At 41.5% G+C, this 24335-nt stretch overlaps 1 protein-coding gene across 2 annotated transcripts in view; it reads left to right on the forward strand.

Annotated features, from left to right (window-relative positions):
• The window catches only part of LRP11 (LDL receptor related protein 11), a 298888-nt gene that overhangs the window by 229311 nt on the left and 45242 nt on the right, over nucleotides 1–24335 (forward strand). The window contains exons 5-7 of one of the 2 annotated variants that reach the window (XM_069234298.1): nucleotides 4291–4500; nucleotides 5552–5722; nucleotides 9515–9571. In XM_069234298.1, coding sequence (XP_069090399.1) covers nucleotides 4291–4500; nucleotides 5552–5722; nucleotides 9515–9571 — 438 coding nt within the window. The remainder of the gene's footprint in view (nucleotides 1–4290; nucleotides 4501–5551; nucleotides 5723–9514; nucleotides 9572–24335) is intronic. The other variant, XM_069234299.1, reaches the window with a different exon arrangement.

Below are 24335 nucleotides of genomic sequence, written 5' to 3' on the forward strand. Positions count from 1 at the left end.
CATCATGCATACTCTTATCTTTCCCAAAGACTAATATGTCATCTTGAAAACACATAACCCCTTTGATTTTCCCAAAAAGTCTGTGCATTAGACGTTGAAAAACTGCTGCAGCAGACGCAAGACCGAAGGGCATCCTCTTGTATTGAAAGCATCCAAAGGGTGTAATAAAGGCAGTCAGGTTTTTGGAATCTTCGGATAAGGGAATCTGATGATACGCAGATGACAGATCAATAGTAGAAAACCAGCACGCTCCTTCCAGGCTAGAAACCATTTCCGTAATCTTGGGTAAAGGGAAACGATCGATCAGAATATTATTATTTAAGTATCTTAAGTCCACACATAAGCGGATTTTCCCATTGCTGCGCCTAGCTATAACTACAGGCGAAATCCATTCCGAGCTTTCAATTGGTTCTATCACACCCATCAAAACTAATTTATCTAGCTCTTTTGAAACTTCTTCTCTGATCATAATCGGCACATTTCTGCCTTTATGGATTTTTGGTACAGCCTCCTTCTTCAAAATGATTGTGTGTTCGAAACCAGAAAGTTTCCCCAACCCTTTACTAAACACCTTGGAGAATAAAGTTTCCATCTTGGAGGTCAAAGAATCTCCATCATCCACCATTAAAACCTTTTCTTTGCCGTTAGGATCCAGGATCATTTGCAACAGTCCCTGATCCTTCCAACCCAGAACTGACGGCCCTCTTTTAGCCACATATAGTTTCCCACTAGTGCTCCTGTTCTTGAATGAAAATGTTAAACGTCTAAAACCGCTCAATCTTTTCTCCTGTGTAACTTTCAGGTTGAATGTCTGGCGGAACAAGCTGATTACCAATTCTTTCCACGAAAGATTTGTTCCACACATCTTCATTTACAATTGTGAAGGGTGAGCCTGGGTCAGCATACATTGTAATTGGTACTCCCCCAATATCCACATTGCAAATGGGTTTATCCTTGGTGTTTGCCTCCATTATGTTGAGAATGAAATTCTTATTCCCGTCAACACATCTGGGTTTTTCTTCCATATCCTCCTTAACCACATTTTCACCCTCATATATACATTTAACTATTTTCTTTTTGGTTTTACAAACTTTGGCAAAATGGCCCACAATTCCACATTTGTTGCACTTCACCTTCAAAGCCGGGCACAATTTGGAGTGAGCTAAGTGATCCTTATTATCACATCTGTAACATCTTCTTTCCGGTTCCCCACTCTGTAAGCCCCTCTCCGTTTTGCGATTGGTCACTTTATAAATACCATCCTCATTCTTTCCCGTAGACTTAAGTTCAGAAAAACATCTTTCAGAGATCTCAGCCTTCCTTACTATGGCTAGAATTTCTTCTAGAGAAGAGTCACCATTTATCAAAAGTCTTTACTGAATTGATTGATTGTTGCAATGCATGACTACTTGATCTCTAATAAGTTCATCATGAATTGTCCCAAATTTACAGTCAAGAGCCAGTTTCTTTAAGTCTGCAACATAGTCATCCACCAGCTCACATTTTTCCTGTTTCCTTTGGAAAAAATTTAAAACGGACAATCCCCATGCAAACTTTTGGAGCAAAATATTTGTCAAGATCTACCATTGCGGAATTGAAAGCACACATATCTCCACTAACAGGATTTTTGGACATCTTATTATATGTTTTTAAACCCATCGGGCCCAAGGAGTGGAAAATAATTATTTTTTCTGTTCTGCTATCAATGTCAATAGCACCTAAATAATTCAAAAAATAGTCCTTCCACTCTAGCCATTTGATGGGCGGTGAATTACCCATGGCCCAAAATACTTGTGGGGGAACAATGGTAAAATTGGCTTGCGCCATAACAAAAGGCCAAAAATCAGGCACAAGCAGTAACTACAGGTGCTAAGAAATTAATAAAAAAAAAATGTACAACTCCTCCCTTCCCGGACCTGTTCACAATATATATATTATTTTATAGCCCTTAACTGTAGCATACATTTTTTGTTACTTCCTTCTTTCCATAAAAAAAAAATTATGTGGTCTCACTTCTTCCTTCTCTTTTTTTTTTTCCTTCAATGAGTCCTTTGTATCAGGAACAGCACACAAAATATCCACGTGAATCAAAAACAATAAAAACTATGCAGTCTTAATAAAATACTCGCTTGAGGACGCTCGCCGTAAAACTAGTGCAGGCCAGTCGAAGGAATAGTCACCATCACCTACAAGAAGCAGCCTTCGTGCACCGCGTCTCCGCGGAAATAATTTCTTAATGGCTAGCGTCTCCGTCTCCTAGGAGACGCTAGCAGAAACCAGGACAATCCCCCTAGCGTGTACGTTGCCAGGGAAAGGCACGCGAGGAGCTTGCGTCAGTCGCAGAGATGCTCGAGAGCTCAGCGCGCTCCACCTTAACGGTCCTGACGGTGTTAGGACGGAAAAACTTGCCCCATAAAAATTAAAAGGAATGAAGACATCAAACTTCACCAAATGTCACTCGACAGCGGATCAGGTCAGGAGGCACCACAGGCTAGGCACAAGGAACGAGCGCACCGGATCAGTTTTGAACCAAGGATCAGACAAAGGTTCGTCGAAATCCACACATGCTCGTCGCCAAATTGAAGTAACGTCAGGCTGCAGACCATTATAGGATACACTGGTTTATTTGCAGTAAGAGGTACAAAGAACAGGTCCGTTGAGGGAAGAAGCACCGGATCAACTGACTCCAGGAGAAGCACGTACTAGAAAGTGGAATCTCCCTAGGTCAGCATCCAAGAGCATTCCATACAAGAAGCATAACACACTACAGATGCCCACTTTTACTGTAGTGGAAACTCAGGTTAGCAGACACATTTTTAGTCTTTCCGGTCCAGATGTTTTAACGCCGTGATCGGGCTTTTGGGACAAACCCATTGTAAGTCTTTCCTCCTCCTATCAGATCTTCTGGCTTAATAGCACATCCAAAGGCATATTGTAGAATGTTAAGTGCTACCAGGCACACATTGAGAAGATGCACAGAGAATTTAAAATGGCTTCCAAAATGGGTACGGTAAAATTCATATAGTTTCAAAAAAGGTACAAATCAAAAATTCCATTTACCTTTTGAATAACAGACTGTGTCAGAAATAGGAAGTGAAGGAGCCAACCTGGTTTACGCCATATTAGAGGCTCTCGAGTTCACCCTTTCAAATTACAACCCGTTGTAGCTGTCGTCTTGGCAGTAAAATCCAGAAGGGCCTGGGAAGTGCCTTATGCCACTTACTAGCATTTGACCGAGCACCTCTCGTCACAGAACGAAAATAGTTCTGAAAGTAGATGGACAGTTATTGCTTATTTACAGATGATTCAAAGAGATACCACCGGCCCCAGTGGAGAACCTGTCCTTCACACCTAAGGAATGGCAGGCCAAGATGGAGTGTAATGAATATTTGCCATTCGAACCACCTTCGGATGTGTGGCCATCCCAATACACAAATCCTTTGCTCCCATCTGCCAGTACTTGGCAGAGACTCTGGAAGCGACGGATTAATAGAAGGGTTTATGCCAAAGACCTCTTGTGTACTTAGTGTGCACACTAATGTAGGAACAATGCAAATGGTAATGTAAGAATTGTTTGCATTAATACATTTTTTTAATTATTCTTTTAGCAAAATATTGTAATTACATTTGCCATATTTCGAATATGAAATATGTCCTACTCTGCCGTTTTTGTTGGTATTTCACTCAATATTTTAGCAGCGTGGAGCAGGCTTTCCTCCTTTGTTAAAATCAAATATGCAGATGAAGGCCCTTTGAACAATTTTTTCATGACTATCAAACGGGGCCTCATTTAGAGAGTGACTGTCTGTGTTAGATCACAATTTGTGGTTGAAATATCGACCTGCCAAAATATTGCATCCACAGCAAAGACCATTATTATATCATCAAGGTACCTGTATATAACCTTGATGTACAGTGGTAACCGATATTGTAGATGTATTAATTTTGCAAGTCACTATTTCAGCCTCAATATTGTGACCTAGCACTGCAGCTAATTAATTAGTGGAAGGAGGCCTTGTGCCTTTGATTTAAAATAGCAGTAGTTTTGCATATGTCCACATGACAGCGCTGCTGGGGTCTCTGACCACAAGTTTACAACAATTACTTTTAATTCAGAAAGATGGCAGCTAAAAAGGTGGGGCTGTTGTGTCGTTTATCCAATGTTCTAATGATATTGTCGCAGGTCTCTGAAAAATACAAATGGAAAGATTCAGATAGACTTTCCTAGGCATGAGAGTATTACTTGGAGATATATTCAGAACTGTGCTAAGTGTTTTCTTTTTCTTTCAGTTGGTCCTGATAGAAAAACAGTGACTAATTCAGTGAAAAGCAACATAGATAAAAAGACCATGGAATTGGCTAAAGCGGATAAAGTTGCTAACATTGTAAATGACCAACAAACCAGGGCAGGAAAGCAGCCTTTGGTGCCACCTAATGAAGAAAGGCCTGAGCTGACGAGGATACCGGAAACGAAGGACAACAATGAGCAGTTTATACCAGGTAAGAAGTCAAAACTCTACATTGCCTTTCTGCGTTTGCTGGAGATCCATTTTAGAGTAGTGCCAGCCAAAGTGTCTGCGCAACTGGGACCTGCTATGACATAAGATGGCACGAGAGCAGGGCAAGGTGACAGTGGCGAAAACTGATCATGGGAGCATTAGTTCTTTGAGTATTGATGTCCTGACAAAGTATTATAGAATAATAAATAACCTTTATGCACGTAGCACAAATGTGGCGATTGTATGTTTGCATGATTAGGTGTAGTTATTTCTTTAAATAAAGAAATGAAAGACGTAATCAGGAAGAGTTATAAAAAAACAATTTAAGGGAAGACCTTGCTGTTGGGGAATGTTCATGCCTCTAAATCTAGCAATCTGAGACCTAAGACAAGGTCTAGGGCAATGACAAGTGCTCAAAAATGTGCCTCCAAAATTCCGCCTTATATCTAGTGCTGTAGCTTTGATGACATAAAGTTACTAAATAATGTAGGAAGTCCCCCTTTCCACTGCTCCTGCCTGAAAAGTAACTTTCCTATAATTGGTAGTCATACTGAAACGAGAAGATCATTCTGCTGTGCCACTTTACACATAACACACATGACTTATGAATGACTTATGATGTGGGGGAATGTGAAGTTGTTGTTGTTGCAAAGAGGCTTGTATCACTATAGTATGTCCAGCATTTTTTGCTTTCCTACTTTGCTTGAATTATAATGCTACTTAGTTCTTCCAATACAAAGGACACGACCCAAAATTGTGTAATGAAATAGAACACTTCATATTTTTTTGTTTTTCTTTTTAAATGCACACACCATGTGTAATGGGATTTTGACGTGGCTTTAGGACAGGAATAACGTAACATTTTGCTCATCTTGTTAATGTCTGTGTAATTCTATGTTGTTTTAAAATGTACATTTTTGTTCTCACAAGCTTGTTGAGTATATTCTATACATTTTAGTTGCTACTTTCAGTTAGTACTGTCATGCTTCAACGTTTTCCTCCATGGATATGATAAACATTTATTTTTCTTGTGTGTTCCTGTGATAAATCAGAACACTGCTTAGCGCCCCCTGTCACTGGCCCCTGCAAGGGTCTCTTCTCTCGCTGGTACTTCGATGTCTCTTCTGGCACGTGCATGCATTTCTTCTATGGTGGCTGCAAAGGCAATGAAAACAACTTTCTACAAGAGGCGGACTGCATCAGTGAATGTGTAGATGTTCATGGTAAATTCATGTCTACTTTTAAATCATCACTCACCTTTTAATTTGCTTGCTGTATGGCTACTGCAGTACTAATCTTAGAAATATATGCATGATAAAAGTACGTTTTAAATTATTTACCTATCATGCTGTTATATAATTTACTGCATGCATTTATTTTTCATCCGACCCTTCTAAAATGCTGCATCCCCAGTCTCCTTCAGTTATATAGCTAGGTGTTTGCAGTTTTGTGAGGTAGGCAAGTGACGTATCAATCTCAGAGAATCCTATTGTTTTAACTTTGTACCAAAATGATTTATAGTTATCCCATGGCAAGTGGAGAATGTAGAGTGAGGGCGTCTGTATCTGTGCATGCATAGTTTCATATCACTTTGTAATAAGATGATTTTATCCTAATTTCAGATGTTGCTGATTTGTGTTAACGGGAGCTTTCCAGTGTATTCTGTAATTTTGCCTGTTTGGCTTGTCTACATCTCTTCTAGGAGAGTTGTTCGCTTGAGACCGACGGCAGATGTAAAAGGGTCTTCTGTTAGTCCATCTATCCACCTGTCACCTCATGCAGACCATAGGAACGTTCCAGGATGATGCATCCTCTCTGAACAATATCCTAATTAACATTAGCCTTGGTAACTTCACAAGTACAATTGCCACTTATCCTCCTAATAAAAGAGATCAAAGGATGTTCTGTTAGTTAAATACGTTTTTTATCTCGAACTCCTCCATTATAAGCTTATACTCCGAAACCTCTGCCTGGGATTTTCCTTACCTAATATTCTAAACTTTTCATACTCTCTTTCTCCAACCAAGGTTAGATCTCCATTCTTGCACTCTATCTTCTATGTATATCATAAAAAGTATATACCCGCTACATGAATCGAACCAGCCATGAAAGGTTTTCTGGGAGAAAGTAAAACTTTATTGTCCCACGTGAGCTGTTGATCCAGGGGTTTCTAGCTACAGCAAACAGGATTGGTAATAGAGGACAACCTTTCTGGATCCCTCTTAAAGTGAATCACCCGATATTAATATTTGAGTGGGTCCGTACCCTTCAGTGATGGCAGACATGTAGGCAGAAAGGGGGGGGTGGCAAATGTGGTGTTGGTGCATGCATGCAAGGTCAGTGGTGGGTGTAAATAAAAAGAAAAAAAAACACCTTGCTTGCTGCACGATGTCCAATATCCTCCTCGAACTGGTCTCTCAGGCTCCAGCAAATTCCCATAAGCAATCCTGGCGCTTCTCTCATGCTGGAGCACGATAAGACATATGAATAATGCATGCCTTAAATTAAACTTTTACTGCAGTATTTTCGTATTCTCCACAGACTAATCTAACCACGAATGAATTCACCTGAAAAAGTAATATAGCTAAACTCATAAACTATTCTTCTCTTCATAATGCAAGGAATCTGAAACTAGAGTGAAGTTTTCAGTAGCATACTATACATTAATCTTATACATTATGAATTTATAGCATGCCAAAAACTTAAAAGCAACTAAGCGCTACTGTACCTAAAGTACCCTTAAAACAGGTAGCGACTGCTTAGCAGAGTGGAATGAAACATACATATGAATTTTTCTGTGGTGCATCAACTTATGCCAATCCTGCAGGTACATTTTATTTTAGATGTGACCAGACTCATGTTAATTCCTCATTTAAATGGCTTACCTTCCATACCCTTTTATCTGTTTTCCTTGACGTCTGATCATACTTTAGAAAGATATTGTAATGCTAAACGGATGAGACGAAATGAGAATCGGCAACTCAGCACTGTAGATTCCTCCTCCTGATGTAGTTATCTCAGTGGTCTCCCTTCTCACATGGTTGATATTCACAATCCTAATTTAAATGACTGAGTTTGCTGATTGGCTTCTTTTGTTTTCTAAACAATGGAAGCACACATATAATCAGGGGTGGAGTACGTGACATATACAAGTGTGCATGGAATTAGACATGCAAAGAGTGATTTGAACATTTTTAGAAATAATGTCTGCCACAAGGTGATCACCATTTAATGTAGAAAGAATAAGAGACTGGCAGATGTCTTTGAATCCAAAGAAACCAGGAAATTCTTGTTACAGCTCAAAGCAACTAGGTGGTAAGTATATGTTTTAGTCAGAATATTTATGTGAGATTTAAACTTTAGAAAGGAGGTCAAGTCTAAATCACATATATTTCGCTATAGGAACAGGCATTGGGCAAGTATCAATTGAAATGTTTGGGAAGAAGAGGTGGGTAATCAACAGAAAAATAGTTTATATCGGATATTTATTCACAAAATAAAGCAACCTTCAACCCATGATAACAGCAAGTACACCTCACAAGTGGTGCACATTCACAGCAGACGACACCCGTAGATAACATTGAGTGATAGCATACTTTTGGGCATAAATACCCAAGCCAGCCACAACATTTTCAATTAGCACCATGCAGAATTTAAGGAACAATGATGTTAGGATTTATCCTTGGAGCCTGTGGAACACCACATGTTATGGTGAAGTGGGCCAACCTGGGGAAGACATCTAGTGTTCTGTCAAATAGGAAACATCTAAAGCAGTCCATTGCATGGACACCCATACCCGTCTATGAGGAAAGAATAGGTAAAAGTACCCCATGATTACTTGTGTTAAGGACCACCATGTCTTAGTTCTTGCACATATAATATGATATTGTATCCTTCAGATGGTATCGTCACCTCTCCTCGCAGATGATGAAGTATCCCCTCCTGTCCTTGAATTTGATTAGGTGGACTAGGATGGTGATAAACGGTTCCCTTTGTGTAAGGTGGAGATAGAGCCAGCACTCTGCCCTCGCTCAACCAAAAAGGAAGCTATTTCCTTTAGCTGTAGAGTTTTAATACCTATTTCTCAAGGAATAGTTCATCTTATCTGATCTCTGCTTCCACAGGAAGTCGTGTGAAGCAGAGATTATTTTGCCGGGAGCTACCTTCCACTTCTTCCACCTTCGTTTCAGGGTATTTGGGTTGTTTCATATAATTTATTAATCTTGTTTCAGAATTATACGTTTTAAGTTGCAGCTTCCATTTATTCTTCGACTTGCTACTTCAGTCACGTCAGTGCAGTTAAGTTAACCTGTATTGCCATTGTATCTGTTTTGTTCTCCAGGTTGGATCTGGATCTTAGAATGACAATGAGTAGGTTTGTTGGCGAGGGTTTAAACAACTGTTTCGTCTCTTTTGTTGATAGGCACTTTGTTGAGGCTTTTACTACTTTTTTGCAGCAGCTGTGTAATGTTTTATTGTTTTACGTGGGTTTAAGAGTTTTGGTCGTTCCTATATTTGCACCACTGTAGACACACTTTGCTTACAATATCACATAATAACTTTCTCTCATATCATGCCTCAGCCAATCAGTGCTTAAAACATACCCTTCAGAGTTCTAAAGTTTGTGGTTTTGCCAGAAAAACAAATTCAATTTTTAACTTCCTTGCACTACTTACGCTTTTGGCGTTGTCTTGTAGTGTAGGGCATTTTTTCAGCCCACCAAAAATGGGATCAGGAATGCTCTTTCTTACTTAATACAGTAGGCTAGTTTGCCATTCCGATCTGCTTTATTGGGGTTTGTAATTTACATATTTATGCAGGATTCTGCTTGATATTCGAGGGCTTCTATTGGAGCACTAACAATTGACATGTCAGGCATGTTGCCAGGCCATGCCCCTGAAATACAGTACTTGTAATGGCAAACAATGAATGTGATAATACAGACCGTTACATCAAAGGTAGTTTCCGAACAGAGTGCACAGAAGGTAAACTATGTATTTTTCCTTTTTCTCCAGGGGCAATTGAAGAAGAGACCGAAGCAAAGACCCCACCCCTCGAACATGCTGAACCAGGTTTGATTTTGTTTTGTTTTGAAAGTAGGCAAATTTATTCCATTGATCTCAACAGAGCCACAGTTAGATAGCGAAGATGTTAAAGAAACCGTACTTAGCACTTTGATTAAATGTTCCTTTGATGACAAATATGTCGATCTGAATGACCTCAAAAAAAGGAACTTGTAATTAAACCAAAAGAAGAAAATGGTTTTTAGTACAGTGAAATGTGCATTTGACTAATTTGCTCTACATAAGTGCATTAAATGCCTGTGCTTTCCTACTTGTATTATGCTCACTGTGTATGCACAGTGGTGGACTGTAAACACCAAATTAAATGTCAGATTGATTAACAAATGCGGTACGAATGCCATATATGTGATGTTATAATTAAATGTATGTCATTTGTTAGGGCTGTGTCATGCTAAAATATGATGAGCATTCTTTAATCTACAAAATCAGAGAACCACACCACTTCACACAGGGTTATATTTTTTGGAAACCATAGCTGGGTGACATTCCAAAAAGCGTTCATCACTTGCCTTCTAGAGTATTTCGGCAACCTGTATGTAGTAGTTCTGGTGGCTACTTCAACCGGTAAACTCCTCACCTCTTGGATTCCCTCTAGGTGCCAAACAGCACCCTGAAAAAATGAAATAGCTGTTCTGTACCTGTAGGTAGCAACACAGCTTCAGGTCTACTCAGGGGCCTCCCTGGGTGTGACGTCATGGATCTGCATGTGGCGTCATCCAGACCTTCTGACCTCAGCTGCGTACTTTTCCACGTCTTTCAACAAAGATCTTAAGCTGCTCTCAGTTATAAAATTTTCCTTAATGTTTCTGTGTTGCAGTGGATAGGTCTGTGTCATCAAAGAAGAGGTAGGTTGACATAAGTGGCATTCAAACCATTCCTGAGACTCTTCTTCGGGAGCAGGCAATGCATGAGCTCTGTGAGCACCTCAGCCTGTTCCTGACCACACTGGCTGCCTTCAACATTCAAGGAATGTCTGGTGAAAGCTTCGTATTCGCTGTAAAATACAGATGTATCTGCAGGTTGTGATCTGGTTATGATAGATTCAATAATAAGGATGTTTTTCAAAGGAAGTCATCTCAGTCTAAGTTTAGGAAGGAGTCTTCTTCATCAGGATGTCGATTCTGTTAAAGGAACAAGTCTTTGAATCACAGGATTAATTTATGGCTTTTCCCTCTCCTTGTGCTGTTGCGGATGAGGAAGCGGCTGTCATTGAGCCTCTGTTAACTATGCTCCAATCTCTTATAACGGTCTCTGGTAGGTATTCAGGCCCCATGGAGCCTGTCAATGTTTTGACCATGTATCTGCTGTCTATTCCACCCCGGCCAGATTTGCTTATGGGCAAGATGCCTCTTCAGTCTTTGCATCAGCAGCTGTTCTTTTGATGCCAAGCCTCTCTGTCAGCATAAAGACCGGTACTGTCTGTGGCACAGTCTCAAACTCTGCTCCCAGGACAAATGTGGCAGAGTCCCAAGATTCTTGCACAAAATTCAGTTGAAAATGTTGTTACCATAAAGGTGGAAGCTGAGGTGGATTCGATCTGTTCAGACTCTTTTGAGGAGGAGCTTCACCTGTTGTGTCTCAGAACCTACATATTTTTGGCTCTTCTGGTGCAGTTAGTCCCAATTGCCTTCCAGCAGCTCCTTCCTGCTGACTTTATACGTTTCAAAGAAGTGTTGAGCAGGGTAACTGAGGTCCTGGAATTATCTTGACCCTTAACTGGGGTAAATAAACAACGTTTTGACTGACATTCTACAGACTGACCACTCATATTGCCTTTTTAATGAGGCATTGTTGGACTGGAATCTGCTAGCTCCTGAGCAAGTCATCTGCCTGGTGTACTGTCAGCAACTGACCAGGAGAACTGGCATTTTTGTCCTCTCACCCAGCTATAGGCACCCGATGTTATATGTTGGCAGTGGTAGTTTGCTTCCTTCCACAACTGACAGGTAATTCTTGTGGCTAGAATGAATGGTGAGCTCTTAGTTTTTGTAATACCTTGTGACTGTTAGTGCATTGCTTCCATGCTTTATGGGAGATGGCTAGCGGGTGTTTCTTGCTGAATTATATAAGAGGCCACTTTGATTGTGTTTGTGGTTGTTAGACAGCTTCTGGAGTCTGGTCTTGACACATGGGCTTAGTGACCAGATCTATGAGTCCTTGACTTCCTTCATAGATATTCCTGGTTGAACTCCTCTAATCTCCATGGTGATGGTCAGCCAAATGTCCTGGATGCAGCCTTTGATGGTTTTTACTGCTATAACATGTTGACCTTCCCTTCTTGAAAATGAATTTGTTACAGCATGTACTGAGAGCCGGTCTGTGGATTTACCAACTGTTGTGAGCTTAGCCATAGATGATGTGAGTTTTGGACGTTTTACAAAGCTGTGACGTTACTTGCATTACCTACACTCCCATTTTGATCACTGGTTGCTTCTGTTTTCCAGTGGCTGATAGAGCAAGTGTGTCTTGTTAGGGTGCCGTAACCAGAAGCAACAATTTTCTTCATTACAAGCATTCTGTTTTAGACCTTATTGAATCCCTACTGGAGAAGTGGGCATGGAGTGGTGGTTGTGTTCATGGGAATGATGCTCTTCGTGTTCAGTCTGTGCAGAGGTTTATTGTGTTGCAAATCCATGGTGTTGTGCTGTCCTCTTCTAACCACATTAAGCACAGCCCTTAGGGTGGGCAGGTGCGACTGCGTTTTCTTTATTTTCTATGGGAGTCTTTTTTACTAGATAGGTGTCCAGTAGTCTTTGATGGGATTTTCACCTATGGTTGGACATGCATGCTCTTGTGGTCCCTTGTTTGGTGGCAATTTCTTTCGTTCCTGAGATGGGATGGTGTTCAGGTTATACAACGTTGCTCTTTTGCATTACAGGTCATCCTTTTTTGCTGTAAGGAGCACGCTTTGTCTTTGGTTCCGTGACATCTACCTTGTTTTCAGAATATTGGTGCTTGATCACTAGCCCCCTTTAAGGAGCAGCACAAAGTGTATTCAGTGTCTTGAATTAGGTCATGCTTCCTTTGGCTGCTCCCCATGAGCACTAGAATTGGCTTGATGAATATGTAGCTGTGCCAACCTGTAAGGGAAGCAGATGTATTTACCTGTGGGAGCTCATTTGAGTCCTGTTTGCTGCTTAGTGTTCTCCTAGAAAGGGATTGATCAGAACAATAGAAATTTGCTCATAAAGTACTCATTCAGTCTACGCAGTCTGTGTCCTGTTCCTCCCTTTGTTGAAGATGCTTCCTGAGAAGGTGACACCAGGAACATCCTTGAATGTATTATGTTGTTTATTTTTATCATTTGGGTAGGCATGTTGATTGTATAGGATGTTGTTCCCCTTTAGATGTTGAGCGTCCTCTGATGAGCAGAGTATATTGTGGTGAGTCGCACATACCAGTCCCTCAGGTATGTTTATTAACACTGGGGTGGAAGCTGACTGTGGCTTCCTTTACGGGACCCTTTTTTCCTTGGTGGTGGGGGCCTTAATGTCCTTCCACTCTATTGTTACTGTGAACCTCTGTAGAGCCTATTTTTTATGTCCTCCTGGCATTTGGTGTCCAGCCTCGCTGTGATATGTTGGGCTCATTCTTTGTGTAATACTTTTCTGAGATGTTATTAGTTGGCGTTTCATCCTGCTCCAGTGGAGGCGTTACTACGGACAGGAAAATATCCAGTTGTCACTCCCTGGACATTACTTATCATATGTCTCCTCTATTGACACGTGGTTTACTCAACACTCAACCCCTGAGAATTAGTGACCATTTTCAGATCCCTTTCTTCCTTATACATCTTTCGAAAAATAGAAATTTGTTGAAATTAGATGTTAGGTTTAACTGATCTTTGTTTGACCTGTATGTTATGGATCTTGGAATTTTTAGGAGGTAGCTATATTTGGATATTTTGCAGGACATTTTGATGTCATTGTCTCTTGCCAGGCAATAGAAATTCTCCCTACCCTCCAGCGTGTTTCCAAGAAGCTGGATGGAACAGAGAGTTTGCTGTTTCTGGTCTTTTGTCATTGTTTCCAGGTCGGACTAGCAGGACTGATGATCTTCATGGGCCTATAAGACCCTTTCATGTGTCTCTGATTAGACGCTGATCCTGGTGGTATTGCTTTGGAGCTTTAGCTGCACTTTCAGTTGGAGAGATTTACGTTGGTCATGAAGATTTGACCTGTAGCTGGGAATTTTTGTAAATTGGTGGTTATCACCCTTACGGCTAGCAATAGCCCATCACATCAATGGATCTCCCTTCATTAATGTGCATATTATTTGCAAACGACTAGTAGAATTGTTTTTTCACTAAAGTAGTGGTCCATTAAGCAGGTTCACTCTTGTGGCAATCCTAATAATTACAGGGAGGGAAAGAGAAGGCTTGTTTCCTGTTTTTTCCGTCTTGCAATTCTTCATCTCAGTTCTGATGTTGTCATAAGTGCAGGTGTGTCGTGATCCAGGGGAGATGTTTAGTTTGTAGGCAAGATAGACACAGGTGCTATTCTTGGTAGGCCTGAAGATCTATCTAGTCTTGAAGGTGATTCATGTATGCAAGCTGAGCCAGTAGGGTTTCTTCATACGGGTAGTGGCTATATTGTCATGTTTTTTCAGTCTTTTGAAGTATGCTGCAGCATTTCAGTGTGTCAGTGTGTTTTCTTAGAGGCCATAGAGCAATAAAATGCTTCCATCCATGTGTGATATGGAGGTTTCCCTTTTTATCGGGAGAGAGATCGGGTACCATTGTGTCCTGGTTTTCTTGGCGATGTGTTCCTTGAGGGAGAATTTGTTGAGGGTGAATCTGTATTACTTTGTGATGGTTAAAAATTGTGGGTTGAAGCCATGCAGGTTCATGTAGTTGAACCACGTGTAGACTGGTCATTCTTTGTTGTTCATAAGTAGGAAGTCCATTGGAATTACTTAGGATGGTAATGAAAATTAAAAAGGACCATGATAAGGTTCTAAACATGATGAACTTTGAAAGACATTTTTCCTTGAGTTGCACTTGCACTGTGTCGTACTTTAACTTTATTCAAATAGCACCTTTCTGTGATCTTTTTTGAGGAATATGATAAGGAACAGCAGCTCATGTGGGAGGATGACATTTAGGCATGTGCATTTTACTATTTTTTTAGGGTGATGATTAATGACCTTGCATGGTAAATAATATTTGAAATGGATAGCTCATTATATCAAGAACTGTTAGCAATAAAAAATATGGAAGAAAATCTCCTTTTAGTGGCATTTGCACTTTATTAGACTTGCACCTTTACTGACCTAGCACGTAGCCATAACAATGAGTTCATTGCATATTGTGGAAAGTACTAAGGTACGAAGAAATTTGGAAGGAGCACTTGTTTTGACCATACTGCCATCTAATAGTATTTGCACTTCATTGATGTGGTTTTTTTACGGTATAACTGAATATTGAGGAACTTAGAAGGAGAATTTGCAATAGTGGGGAGAACAGATCCTAACCTGGGTACTAAATTTCTGAAGTAAAATGGTAAGGTAAAAAGAAAAAGATAGAAATATGGCAATGGATTGATATTGCTTGGGTCCCCCAATCTTATATTTTTCTTTTTTTTCTCGCAATCCTTTCTTTCTTTCTTTCCCATTTCCTTTGGTTTATCATCTATGGAATGGAATTTAAAGAGAAAGGACATAAATTGTTGAGTATAAGGACTAGGTGTTTTAGGGAATATAATTTGTATATTTGATGGACTAGGGTTAATCTATAAGGCTTCCATTAGGAATCGCCATGATAGCATGCACAATCGCGATGAATTGTAATGATTTGAATGTACTTTACATTTACTTCTGAGACGGATGAAAAATGAATGTAAAAAAATACATAGTGAAGTAGTGAATATCTCTTGATCTAGCAAGCATAATACAAATACTACCAGTGGATGACATGGTACAAGGGTTGTGACATTGTACTTTACATCAGTTTTATTGGTAAAATTCTAAAAAGCCTATATATATTTAAAATTTTTGACGGGGATGCAGCAGATCTGTGGATCTGCTGAATTTCTTTAAAAAAAAAAAAGACAAGCGGGTGCTCCCACACTTGTTTCAGCTGCCGGGTGGGCCAGATCTTGGGGACATGTCCTGGGGGCATGTCAAATTGTTAATGTGAGGCTAATTACATGCATGAATTGCAGAATGCATGTCTAATTAAATGCCGGGGCCGCCTGGCCTCCCCGCAGCCCGGGGGATCGGCACCTCTCCAGGACTCATGTCTAAATGCGGTGGGCCATTTGTGTGTGTTTCCACCCCCTCACCCCCCTCCAACACCAGGACTGCCACCACCCTGGGGTTAGAATGCCCCCCGCAGCCCCTGGCACCCTTACCTCCCCATGGCTGACATAAAAGAATGAAGAGGGTCTGTTGCCAATCCCTGGCCCCGGGGACCACCACCTCCCCTGGGCTAAGTGAAATGCTGGAGGGCCCTCTCAAGGAGCCAATAATGGCCCTTTGGACAAAAAGGCCACAAGGAAGGTTCCTGCCTCAGATATAGAAGCTGGGTGTTATTCCAGCTACTTTCTTGTGCTCAGAAAGGATGGAGGTCTTCGTCGTATTTTAAATCTTGACTCTCTCAATTCCCCTCTGTGAAAGGACAAATTCAAGATGCTAGTGCTTCCACAGTTTCTGTCTGCCCCAGGTCTTGGAGACTGTGTTACCACACAGTCTCCAAGACCTTGGGCAGACAGAAACTGTCTTGGACTGTTGGATGCTTATTTCCAAACTCCTATGCTGTAGGGCCATAGACACTGACTGTGGTTCAGAGTAGGTTGGGAACATTTTCAGTTTGTGGTGCTCCTGTTTGACCTTCCCAGTGCCTCTTGGGTGTTCATAAAAGTTATTTATGGTGATTGCAGCCAACCTTCAGAGATTGGGTGTTCTAGTCTTCCCCTACGTCAGTGACTGAATGTTGAAGGTGGGCTTACCACAGATTGGGTGTTCCAATCTTTCCCTACCTCAGCAGTTGACTGTTGAAGGTAGGCTTGCCCCAGGCAGTTATAGACCACTTCAGAATGATGGTGAACCTTCTAACATCATTAGGATACACTATCAGCAGGCCAAAGATACACCTGACTTCTTCACAGATGCTATTGTTCATGGTAGACACCCTGGATATGGTGCAATTCCATGCCTTTCCCCTGTAGTGCACAGTTGAGGGCGTTCGGACTTGGATCCCGATCTTTCCGAGTCAGTCCTAGATCTCAGTAAAAGTGGCTTTCAAAGTTCTGGGCCTTCTTGCCTCCTACATCCTGTTTGTCAGCCATGTCCGGTGACATATGCGGGTTCTACAATGGGATGGGATGTCTCAGTGGGCACAGCTCCAGGGGAAGTTATCATATTCAATCCAAGTTTTGGAGGAGACTGAAAAATATCTGCAGTGGTGGCTGCTCAAACTTTATTGGACCAGCAGCAGACACCCTCGCCTTACCCCACCCAGCCTTATAGTGGTGACGGATGCATTGCTACTTGATTGAGGAGGCCATCTGGTAGAGGTGGAGATGAGAGGAGTCTGGTGTCCAGTGAAAATCCCGCTCCACATTAAGCTGTTGGAATTCAGGGCTTTGCGCTTGGCTTTGAAGACCTTCCTGCCAGCCATCAAGGGGAGGCTGCTGCAGGTTCTCATGGACAACACCACTGCCGTGTGGTACTGCAACAAGCAGAGCGGGATTGGGTCTTGAGTCCTGAGACAGGAGTCTCTTTGCCTCTAGGACAGGCTGACTCGTCCGCGGAGAACCATGATTGTGAACCACCTGGCTGAGTCTTTAAATACTAGGCCGGACAAACTCTGCTCCTGACGCCTAGCAGATCATAAATTGCAGTTGCACCCACAGGTGCCGGGAGGGTGTCTTCAGCAATGGGGAGAAACCTGGCTTTATCTCTTCACCACCCCCAAGAATGTGCAATGCCAACACTTTTGTCCACTGGAGTTCCCAAGGAGGAGCTCTTATGTAGACATAATACCCAGAGTGGAGATCAGGACTCCTGTTTGCCTTCCCGCCTCCACCTCTCCTGGCTCTAGTTCTGAAGATCAGGAAAAACTGTCCCAAGTCATCCTAGTAGCTCCTGATTGGGTCACAAGAGCGTGGTACCTGGAGCTGCTCGGCATCAACATCTGTCCTCCTTATCAAGCTGCCGCTTCAGAATGATCTTATATAGCAGCAACACAGCAGGGTCCTGCATCCTGGTCTGCGCACTTGTACCTCTATTTGTGGAGATTTCTTTTGATCTCGCTCACTCGAGGTTGTTATCCTGCCAGTCATGCATCCTTCCATGAAATCTGTGTATGCTGGGCACTAGGACTGGTTTATTGTTTGGTGCGGTACCCGCCAGACAAACACTTTGCAGGCCAAACTGTCAGATGTATTTTTGTTTCTTTTGTCTTTGATCCAGTAAGAACTTGTTGGAGCACTGTGAAAGGTCATTTGTCTGCTCTTTTTTAATCTTTTTACATTCAATCAATCAATCATTTGTTAAGCGCGCTACTCACCCGATAGGGTCTCAAGGCGCTATGGGGGGAAGGGGTTGCTACTGCTCGAAAAGCCAGGTCTTGAGATGCTTCCTGAAGGTCAGGAGGTCCTGGGTCAGACGTAGGTTGATGGGGATGGAGTCCCAGGTTTTGGCGGCGAGGTGGGAGAAGGAGCTGCCGCCATTAGTGGTACGGTGGATGCGGGGGACGGTGGCGAGGCTGGCGGTGGGGACGTGGAAGTTGAGACGCTCATTGAGGTAGGCAGGGCCGGTGTTGTGCCTTGTGAGAGTGGATCAGGAGTTTGAAGATGATCCTTTTGTCATTTGCCGTCCTTGTTCAAATCACCAGTCGTGATCCGTTTCCTTAAAGTACAGCATGCATGGACGGCACTTATATGCACCTCGGTTCATCATTTCCGGGGCAAAACAGTGTACTGCTTTAGATTTTTTTCAGGATCCATTCTAACACCTGGGCAATACTAACATGTTGAGTAATCTGCAGTTAGAGTATCCACCACAAATAGCATTACAGGAGGTAAGTAACTTGTTCTCTGTGGGGACCAGTTGGATGGTCACCTAGTATGGCTGAAGAGCCCAATACCAGGGTTATAATTATCTTGTTTTAGAGATGAGCTAAGAAAGGGTTGATCTACCAGGTGACATAGTGTGTGGAATGAGAATACTTCCTTCTCCTCAACCATTGCCAAGCAAGACTTCAGTAAGAAAAGAACAAAACTAAAATTAAGTTCTGAGACAAAAAGCTAATCAGTCAACTTAATTAGTGGGTTTGTGTTCTCTGTGAGATGGTTGAGCACAAGATGTGATCCCATAGGACCATTCAAATGATATACCTAGGAGTATCCAGGCCAGCAAAGCATCACCTGAGCATTGGTTCCTTATACCTTTCCGATCTATCCAAATGATCACAGAAATAAATATAAACTGAGTTTGAGCCATATCATTACCAAAAAGATATAGTCATGGCTTTTTTTCTGGTGAATGTCTCTAATTCTGTAATGCTTAGTGACTCACAAATATGAGTATCATCCTTCATGACACATTGGCCTTTTAATCATATGGCCCTCTCTGCCCCCCGATAAGTCTACAAGTATATTAAGATCTTGATGGTCTTATTGTATTTTCTTTCTTCTGCATTTCCCATTATCGAGGGAATGTTTAACAGAATCACCATGCCATAAGATTTTCTGTCTCCAAGCTATAAAGGAGTGCCAAAAGGAAAGTCCTCTGTACCTTCACTGCAGTTTCAGTCACCAAATGCAATTGAAGGCCCCATGGAGGGCTACAGAGAAAATGTCCTCTAAGTAGAAACAGAAGAATCCTTGAAAAGTGTTTAGTTGTGCAAAAATTGTATTACTGCTTCCTCAGTCTTGTAATGTTGGTTGTTGATGGAGCTTGTTGAATTTTACTCTGGCTTGTGAACTGCATTCATACTGACTCTTTTTGCCTTTTGCTCAAGACATGGAACTGTTTAGTTGTCGATGTCCTCACCCTACACACTTTCTTCAAGGACCTGAATGCATATATTTTTCGATATGATCAGTTTTCAAGATCATCACAGCAGAGTTTCCAGAATCTTTAGGAATGCCTGCATGTGTTCTTGCGTGGATCCCAGGTTACTCTGAAGTGATTTACACCACCCTATTGTCCATTGTACCATTAGGCATCCGTTTGATTAGCAAGGTATTGAGTATTCTGATTCTTTTGTTTTTGAGAACCTTTTCGTTTGGTGTATTTATTTCTGTAATGTTTTATGTCAATTTAGCTGTAACACCTCACATTATCAATGATTGTTCATGAATAAATAGTAATTATAAGCTAGTCATGCTTGAAGTTTCTAATCTAATTATGGCTCAATGTTGACACATGGTCATGCTGAGTTAATTGCTGAGTTAATTGCATCACCCATTTTCAGCACTGAGTTCTCCCACAATTCCATGATAATCCATCCATTCGCCCCAGATTTTTTATGTTTTGCAGACACTCCAAGGATGTATTCGTGGTGGTCTTAAGCTTCATGCAGTGGCCCATGCCTTACACCCTTGCCATAGGACCAGGTGCTGTTTATTCCGCAATTTTTTTGCGATCTCTTTATGTGATTACAAATCCTAGGTTTATCAATTCTAGTTTATTTCTGTTAGTGTCTAAGTCACGGGGTCTGTGCAGGAGATTGTTTACCATTCTACCCGAGTTGCCGTGTAGTCAGTTCATGAAGTATGTCTCTCGCTCCTGCCTAGAATTGTCTAATCTAGGAGCATCACCATGTTGTGTGGAGGAGGTCTCTGGTTGGTCTCTGCATCTTAGGCAATTGGGCCAGCTAATTTTCCCAATATACCACAGCCAGTGTTGCATGAAATATACTTGGTAAAGATTTTTAGGTTGAATGATGCAAAATTGGTTGGTTATTCTTTGTTAGTGAGAGTTCCATCATCTCCCTCCTATAACTGTCTGAGAGTGTTGAAGGTGTCCAGTGTGTCTATCGCCACTGATTATTATACACTTGAGATAATCCGGTGTCCCCTATCTTTCCATCAGTAGTTTTGCCTCCAAGATATTAAAATCAAGAGGTTCTGTGAATACTTTAATGTGAGTATGTAGGTAAATCCTAATTGTAACTATTTGAAGAATTGACATTTATGCATGTTGATATTGGACTACTCGGCTGCAAATGAGTATGTGGTGGTGCCAGTCATAACATCACCCAACGTTGAAATCCCTATATTATCTCATCCATGAAAGGCTTCTAATGTGTTGAATTGGTGTAATTTATTACCTAACTACACTGGGGTTTCTTTTGTGACTCAGTTGTACCAGCCTACCCTTTGTAAAGTCTGTTGCCATACTTTTATCACTGTTTTCATTACAAGTAGGGAGGTTGAATCAACATTCCTGCCACAGAAGGGATGCAGTGGATTAATATCTCCCTTTGTCCATTTCTCTGCTGGGAAGTGGGGTCATCATCGGAGTCATTACGCCACTCATTTATACTTAGATGTGTGGCACAATAATATGCACCACACTTGCTGCACAATTCGGGTGTCATATTCAGAATCATAGCATCTGGTCAAGGCAATTTTTGGTGAGCCCCCAAGCTCAGAGGAAGGATCAAAGCTATAAGAGAGTTAAAGAATTCACATTGAATGTCATATAGGTAGTTTTAAAGTTGGTACTATAGGCATGGTAGGAGGTACTGTTTCAAATATGGCCTCATTCCCCTTCAATGATAATAGGAGTGGGTACATGGAGGCAATATTCCTTTGTTGCTGGGACATCTGGGTCTGCAACGTTGCACTGCCATGTGTGTTTTCTGTCTCTGGCAATATAGACACTTAAGTGTCAGAACCCCACCCAGGTGAACATCATGCCGCATCCCACTGAACAGTTAGCACTTCAGTTGTAATCAGGAAAACTATTGACTGGGTTATGTCTAAGCCTGTGAATTTGCTAAAGGTTTGGAGTATTTTCAAGGCTCTAACGTCCAGTTCATCTGGGGAGATGCAAAGATATAAGTAAATTGTCTGCATAACGGGCAGTCTTTGTTCCACCTCAGACATCCATGTGAAACCCCTCAGAAGTTCATTAATTACAACAGAGGACCAATCTCAATGTTAATAGGGGGCTACCTTGCCTGGTCTCCCTAAGTACAGGAAAGGCCTTTGAGGGTTATCCCTCCAATCTGAATGTTTAGCCACCAGATCAATGCATTAAGTGATGTACGTAACCCCAAAATCTGGGCCCTAGATTGATCTTTTGTAATATTGCAAAAAGGTAATCTGATTCAACAGAATTGAATGCCCTTTATAAATCTACTTTTAGCAGGCTTTAATAAGCATTCTAGTCACTCTGCTTGGACCAGGGCTTTAAGAAGGCATCTCATTTCATGTCTCGTAGATCTCTGTGTCATTAAACCACGTTGGTCTGGGTGTAACAGACAGCCTGTCACACCAAGCAGGTGAGTAGCCGATACCTTGGTGATGATTATGACTTCAACATTGACTAAGGAAATCAGGAACTAGGATGAACATAATTGTTGTGGTCAATCAGACTTGGGTATTACGATTATTTCTCATATAAGTAGACCTATTGGGAGCTCACCAATCATTGTCTCTTCTGCAAGCATTGCATCAAGATATATGGTTGCTTGCATGATGTATTTGAAGAACTTGGCAGGAATCCAGCTGGGCCAGGCACCTTCCAACATTTAATATCAGTTAGGGCTACTGACAGTTCCTCTTCATTAATTTCTTCATCTAGTAGTTCTTTCTTTTCCTCGGAGAGCTATTTCACTAGGATGTCTTTTATACATTTCTGAAGCATGGTTCGGCCCCTTTGGCATATAGTAGTTGGTAGTATGTTGCAAATGCTTGTGCAACCAATTGGGTACTTATAACTGTGTGACTATGTGGGTGTTGTGTGTAGTTGATTTGTTTATGTTCTCTTTACATTGGCAAAGCCTGAACAGCATCTTACTAACCTTATTCGATCACCTATGCACATGGATTTGGGGAGTCCGCCATGTGGCCCAAGCCTTGTTTATTAAAGTCTGCGTCACTTCTGTTTTTTTGGTGATCTGCATTCCTAAGTAGTTCAAGATTCTTTTTTGGGTTTATTGGGATTACAATAGCAAGAACCACCTCCTCTTGCTGACTTCTTTTGAATACTACTACATATCTAACTGCCATGGGCTCTGATGAAGAGTTTGAATTCTTCCTAAATGGAATCTGGGAGGTAGCTGAGCCTCTGTTATGTGCAAAGTACTCTTCTGTTTCGTCTGATACAAAGGCTGTAAATCTTTCATTGGTCATTCACCAAACGCCAAGGCAGCACCCATTTCTTCGTCTGCATTCTGGACCACCTGATGTGGTGAGTTCTGATGTTCATTGATCAGAGGTCACATCTGCACTCAACCAACTTAGGTCAAATTATTTTCAGGCATTAGGAAATTATCTAACCTTGGAAACAGTTATTGGCGAGAACTGTGCAGGGGATATGGACTGACTTTCTTAACACACCCAGGCAGATGGAAATGCTACACCTCCTACTAACAGCAGGGAGGTGTGATGTATTATAACACGCAAACACTGCACGCGATCTCGTCATTCGAGATGGAATGACGAGGACGCGTGAGGACGGTTGGACGGTGGACCGATCGATGGCTGAGGCGACAGAGATTAAATCTATGATTGTACCCATATACGTGTAGTGGGACATTATTACCTCATTACATTTGGCGACGAAGGTGGGATTCGAACATAAGAAAACAGCCATTTATCATCCAGAAACCAACGGTGCAGTTGAAAGATTTAACAAGTACATAAAGGAAAGCATTCAACTCGCAAAAGTGAATGCTCTGAGTTGGCGTGCAGAACTTTTGAAAAGGATTACAGCCTATCGGTTCTCTCCACATTCAACTACTGGCAGATCCCCTTTTGAACTGTTTAGGAAAAGGATACCTAATACCAAGTTGTCTCCTGGATGGATGGAGTGGATAAAAAATGGATATAATTTGGTGAACACGGAGTGGAGAGATAGAGAAGAAAGGCTCATAGAGAAAAGGAAACAAGAATTTGATACAAGGAAGAGGGTGTGTAAAAATAATATAGTTGTGGGTGATGTGGTGAAGGTGAAGCCACCAGTTGGATGTCTTGAGTGGTCAAAGTTCACTAGACCTCTTCATGTGATTAAACTTTTCAAGAATGCTGTAAAAACTTCAGATGGCAAGATATGGAACATGAACAGAGTGGTTCGGTTGAAAGGGATGGTGGAAACGGGTATTAGTACTGAAAGGTCCAGAGGAGTTAGAGACAGTGTTGGGTCAAGAACACAAAATAAGGGACGACATGATACTGATGAATTGAACGCAATGAGGAGAAGTGGTAGAAGGAAGATAAGTCCCGGACATCTTAAAGACTATGTTCTCATTTAAAAAAAATTGACGTTTATAGGGTTGTGTGATAGCTTGTATTAAACTTATTTAGCGGATAGGTGGGGTTGATATGATGTTTAGTTGATATGTTTGGTGTATACATAGTTTTGGTTATACATTTATTTGTTGTCATGGTTATGTGGGAACATCATTTCTGTATTAATTTGTTCATTGTATAAAAGGGAGATGTGTGATGTATTATAACACGCAAACACTGCACGCGATCTCGTCATTCGAGATGGAATGAGGAGGACGCGTGAGGACGGTTGGACGGTGGACCGATCGATGGCTGAGGCAACAGAGATTAAATCTATGATTGTA

The sequence above is a fragment of the Pleurodeles waltl genome, chromosome 5 (genome assembly GCF_031143425.1).
Source record: "Pleurodeles waltl isolate 20211129_DDA chromosome 5, aPleWal1.hap1.20221129, whole genome shotgun sequence".
NCBI lineage: Eukaryota > Metazoa > Chordata > Amphibia > Caudata > Salamandridae > Pleurodeles > Pleurodeles waltl.